Source organism: Plasmodium gonderi, assembly GCF_002157705.1.
Source record: "Plasmodium gonderi DNA, contig: Pgo-contig_512, whole genome shotgun sequence".
NCBI lineage: Eukaryota > Apicomplexa > Aconoidasida > Haemosporida > Plasmodiidae > Plasmodium > Plasmodium gonderi.
The window spans coordinates 4,245-10,907 of NW_021629361.1; the positions used below are offsets into that span (position 1 = coordinate 4,245).

A 6,663-nucleotide genomic window follows, 5' to 3' on the forward strand; every position below is an offset into this window, starting at 1 on the left:
ATATAATATTTAATTAAAAATGAATAATATTCCTGCCAATTATTATTAAATTATATTCTGTCTAAATAAACACTAGAGAATAATCAAAAAGGCACAAATATGTTATTATAATTTTATATATGATGTTTCATGCCTGTTTATAAAATACTATAAACAATAATAATAATTAACTGTATACATGAATGGTACGTCAAGCTTAATGATTACGAAAATAATAATTTAACAATAATTTTCGCATAAATTAAAGGAAAATCACTAGTAAAGAAAAAAAAAGGTGTAGTATACTATTCATTTTTATAATAAATGAATGAAATATATAAATTATATATATATGTTTGAAATATAAACCTACGATATTATATAACAATTTATTCTTTCCCTTGGAAAATTTATTAATATTAGACTATAATTTTTTTTATGATATGTTATGCTTCTATTAAAACTATTTTCAAATAAAAGAATTCGTATAAAAAAATATTCCCTTATATAAATTTATTTTCATTTTAATAAAATATATTTTTACATTGTAGCATTCATTAAATGATGCACATATTGATTTACATAATTTAATTACATATATGCATTATGTATTATAATGTTTAAAGAGGCTCTTGTGATAATTCATTTTAATTAGTATCCCAAAAAATACAATAATATATTTGAAAAAACATTTAAGAGTGTATACATAGTAATTTCAGAATGAACATAATTTAAAAAATATTTATCATATAAACTGAATTTTAATTACGAAAAATATAAATGGAATTTTTTTAATGTTAATAAAATATAGTACATTTATTATAATCAAATATAAAACTAAATTTTAATCTTTATATTATATTATAATTATAATAACTCTGTAAATAAATATATACCAACTATGTTATAGAAAAATATTGTTTTCAAATTATATTTATATATGTATTTCACAAAATCATTATAAATAAAATATGAATATAAGTATAATACTTAATTATTTTGTCATAAATAAGAAAATTATAAAGAAAAAATTTTATGGTTTTATTTAATGAAGCATTATTTCTGTAAATGTATGAATAAAATCCCATTTGTTGTGAATGTGATACACAGGAATATTTGCATTAGAGTATATCCATGATTTAAGAAGTGTAAATATTAATAATATATGCTGAAATACTGAAAAGTAGTACATGATAATATGCTTATATTATGTAACATATAAGGATAAAAATATAAATAAAAGTGTATTTCTATACATAGTATATATATGAGGAAAAATATGAGATTATAATATTATTAGTAAAATATTGTCATTGTTATTAAATATATATATAAGAGATAAAATAATACCTTTAATTTATGTGTACTAGAAAAGAAAAATTTTTTCCATGTGCATAAAAAGCAAGAAATAAAAATATTATATAAATACCTAATAAATAAATAAATAAGTTCGTAAAAAAATCCTTCAAAATACAATATAATTATATAATATTTTAACCTTTGCTAGGAAACAAAAATATTACAACTAAACGAAGCTTTCGCTAGAAGAAACATATATATTTACAGTGCTTTCATATGTAATATACTTTTTTTTGTAGTACTATATATTAAGATGGACATTTAAAGGGATGAACCTTTATGAATTATTCTCTATATTAACTGGTAAAATGTAGATTTCACTGAATTACCATTTAGATATCCTTAATTTTATCATAATAAGTTATGAGAAAAAATATGTGATACAACCTTGTCTTATGATGCATGTAATAAAGGTAATAATATACATACAGAAAAACACATGGATGGTTTTCACTTGAAGTAAATTGACTGATAGAAAATAAAAAGATCCTCAAATGAATTAATAATACATGAATTATTATTACTCTTCATATAAATGAAAAAATTGTATATATATCGACAAGGTTGTTTTATTTTGTGAATGTACAATCGAAATTTTATTTTCTACCTTTGAACATTTATTTATTTATTTGTTGATATTATAGATAGATTTAAATCTACAGAATTATTGAATTCAAGAGGAGACCAAGTCCACAAAATTTTATAAACAGTTATTATTTAATATCTCTACAAGTAAAAGGAAAAATAATCAGATTTTTATGTTAAATTTCTGTGATAAATGAAAAAAGGTGATTGTGTACGAACATGCATTTTTATACACAATCATGCAAAAGTTCTTATACACTTTTCATATGTTTGTGTAGGCCATTTTATATGATACTGATAATCATTCTATATATTTGGATAAATTAGAAATAATATAATACGTTAAAAAAAAATTAAATATGTAATGTTGTAAGGTACGAATAAGATCTATAATAAAATATGAAAGGTATATATGTATCTTTTACTTAGAACTTATATTTCAAGGTAATACTCTAAAATATTATGAATAATAAGTATGTAAAACAAAAAAACATAGGCCTGGACAATGGATAGGTGTTCATATATAAGTTCTTGAAATGTATATCCATTTAATTTAAAGAAAGGAATGTAATTTTTCATTCTGTTAGTAAATTTATATTATGAGTTAAAGTAGCGTATAAAATGAGGTACATGTACATAGTTACATTTGAGTATGCATATATGCATAATTACGATGAAGCATGATTTAAGTTAATGGAAGGATTAAACATTTTCCTGGGCGCACTTCTATGAGGTGATGCAGGCTAAGTAATTTTCTTCTCCTAAAAATGTCTAATAAATAAAATAATTAATATTCATCATAAGTAAATTTTGAACGTTCTATTTCGTAATAATACTCGAATTGAATTTATTGTACATTCACATTGTCACTGGATTGACTATACTAAAAATAAGGATATTTTCAGTATATGCATGAAAATAAAATGTTCTGGTTTTAATTTAAATAAGGTAAAGTATAATTGTTTATATATTGTTCCTGGTTTAGAGTTATAATTAAATATTTCTCGCAAATGTACTTAATTATATTTTATCTTTGAATCACGATTATATTTAATAATTATTTGGAACATATAAATATTTATATATTAATATACTCTTCAAATACATAGAAGTGATATAAATTGAAATATTGGAGGGTTTTAATACTGGTGCTACGCTAATATAGGTTATTGTGCACATTGATATATTATATGTAATTAATGTACAATATACTTATTATTATAAGTTATAGCAAATTAAACAAAAAATGTATGTGTTTTACTGCTTAATTGATGAATCTCTTTAAAAAATGACGCTATATACTTCGTATTATTTTGATTATATTTCTATATTTTATTCATACTATAATAAATTAATTATATTAATTAATAGTAAATATTTTATCAAATTAACAATGGTATTATGTAATGTAATCCAAAAAAAAATAATATTTTGTTTTATATGGAAATGTATATAAGCTATAAGTATAAGGTCTGTTAATAAGGATAAATAAATATTTTTTATAATTAATATACTAAAAAAAATTCATATGCATATTAATATAATAAAATGTTAATATATTTTTTAGAATTAAACATTATTTAATCGGCGAATTATATATAATATCTCATATTATTATACAATTCGTAAAACAGTATAATGTATCTAACAAAAAATATAATAATGTATATATGCTTGAATTATTACAAATTATCATATAATTCATTTGTTCTTTGTACAATCATATATCATCTGTAGTAATTATTATGCAAATTTCAATTATGATATTGAACTAACTTTAATATAAATAATATGTATTATAAGATCTAAGGTTTATCAATGTTTTCTGAGGTAATTACTGATTAATTATTTGGATCATATTTTATTATAAATTATTTTACCATTTTTACATTTTCGTCAATCTCTTAATTGATAGAAGCATATTTTTAATTCTAATTGTGATATTAACAAAAAAAATTAAAAGTGATATAACAAATTATGTAATCGATAATTTATTTCATAGCAATATAATGATTAACACAAGTAAATATATTAAATACTAAAAATCATCCTCAGAAAATAAGTGTTGTATATTCATGATGAATATAGTTTATATTAGATTAAAAATAATAAATTTAAATATATAAAATTATATGCATGCTTTTTGGATAGAATTAATACTTGTAATATTATAATTAAATATATATTTGTTTGTAATGTACAGTATATGAATACATAAATAATTATATACATTTATAAAAAACATTTGAATTAAATAAATAATAAAATATAATGAATAGGCTTAAACACAAAATATTAAATTAAATCCTGAATTATGAGTCATAAAATTTTATATTTCACGATAAGCAGTCCTGTATTAACATATTATATATTTTGAAACATTGCCTATAATATCTAGCATTTTATATTTCTGCTTGTTTTATAATAGAATTAAAAATATTTAATATTTACATCAATACATAAAAAAAAAATTTTATATATGTAGAATATACTTTAAGTTTTTAGCAATATATTAATTTATAATTATATATTTTTGTAAAATTAATCTGTATTATTATACATATTATAAATGCTATTTCTTGATAGTGTCATGAAATCTTCTGATTGTTGCATTATATTGCTTCTATCATCTATACTATAATTGATATATATTTTACGCTTCAGTCCATGTAAAAAATGTGAAATATTTGGGGTAGACTAATATATTTTAATAAATAATCATATATAAATGAATATAATATTTTTAGAATTAACATATTTTATAAAATATATAAAAAATAATATCTAGGATAAATATATATATATATATACTATAATATATAACGTTGTATCCAATTAATAACAGTAATGATATTACTACTGTTACAAGTATTGTAATTACAATGGTTTCAACAATATTAGATTTTGAAGGGACTGATATTTGTTCTGTGCTAACTGGGCTAGCTTGAGTTATATTTTTTTTATTGTATTCATTTATAGTACTTATTAATGAGCTACAATGCTTAGTCTCTATATCTGTTCCAACACTATTTTCTATAACATTTAGACATATTGACAGATCATATATTTGTTTTATTTTTTCTAATGTATCATCGGTTATGCTAGAATCAGCATGTACTTTACACACATATATCTGCATTTCATTATATTCATTGAAAATTTCTGAATACATGCTTTTCGTAGCACAAGGATTATCTATTTTCTTAAGTTCATTATATAGCCAAAAATACAAATATAGACAACAAGATTCTACAGATATACCACCATTTTGAAAACGATGTAGGTAATATAAATATGACATAGCCGTTTTACATATATTATTAAAATATGGTTTTTGGATATTTAGTAATTTGTTCTCAATTTTCATACATTCACTTTTCCATTTATCTTTATCCTGATCTTTAAGTTCTTTTAATATACCTCTACATTGAGGGAATACACTTATATGTCTATTCTATAAATAAGAGAAGCATTTTATGATGAAAAATTTACATAAATTTAAAAAAGTCCCTATATTATTTAAGAATAATGGAATATAAATTATTATAGTTCTGTAATTTATATTATAATTAATAAAACACACAATATCGTCTCCCATCTATATAAGATTATATTATATATCCGTTTATATGAATAATATTATGATTGATATGTAAATATAAGTATATATATTTAAAAAAAAAGACATTTGATATAGAATATATGTATTCGATTCTATAATAAAAAAAAAGAATTAGGTAATAATGTTACTAATAATAATTTTGATCTTTAATTCTTTTCATTAATACAAATATTGAAGTACTAATTTGATGAATGTAATATATTATATAAGCATAATATAAAAAAAATGAAAATAAAATATATTATACATAAAAGAAAAAAAAAATGAAGATAGATAAAATATAATGTAAAATAAAACTGGTATATGAATAATATATTGCTTTATTCATAATATAAAAAAGAAAAAAAGAAATTAAAATTTATAATTTTATTATAAGATATTAATTTGATTATATATATATAATATAGTTTTTATACTTATATATTGTTGTTACCACAAAGGTAAATATAATTAAATGTAGAAAAAAAGAGATATTATGTAAATTACGGACTCGGATCCAGATGATTTTATATATAGATTATTATTAGGTTCTCCATAGATACATTATTTAATGTTATCGTTTATAAAATATAGGTAAATAGTTATATATAATAGTATATATACAATTTTTACATTTGTACTATTTGATGATATTCATATAAATGAAAAATATATAATAATTTTTTTTTATTGGATAAAACATATTTAATAATTTTTAATTTTCAGTTTCAATTAGAGATATGTTTAAATATTATAAATAATTTTATGTGATAGATTTGGGTTTTTTGATTTAGGTTTTAGGTTCATGTTTAGGTTTTTGGTTTAATGGATTAGTATTATAAGATTTTTTTATGTATATGTTTCAGTTTACAAATATTATTATAACAATGAGTTCATTTTTAATATTTCAAAGGGATAAATTTTGTTTTTATAAAATATTCCACATTATTACATACATATAGAGATTGAATTCATGATAATTGCAAGCACAGTGATATTATTTTATGTTATCTTACTATAATAGGAACTTTGCAAAATAGGTTATGAATCATACATCCTATAGTATGGACTCTAACAATTTAGTACTTATAACAATTTATTAGTAAATCTAATTAACCTAAAGAAGAAATAGAAATATT

At 19.4% G+C, this 6,663-nt stretch overlaps 1 protein-coding gene across 1 annotated transcript; it reads right to left on the bottom strand.

Annotated features, from left to right (window-relative positions):
• Positions 1-4,464: 4,464 nt before the first annotated feature.
• On the bottom strand, positions 4,465-5,521 carry PGO_003680 (variable surface protein; the record flags this gene model as incomplete). Its single annotated transcript, XM_028691348.1, has 3 exons — positions 4,465-4,620; positions 4,748-5,377; positions 5,507-5,521. 3 exons carry the CDS (start codon positions 5,519-5,521, stop codon positions 4,465-4,467), a joined length of 801 nt encoding a protein of 266 aa, XP_028547149.1.
• Between the last annotated feature and the right edge of the window lie 1,142 nt (positions 5,522-6,663).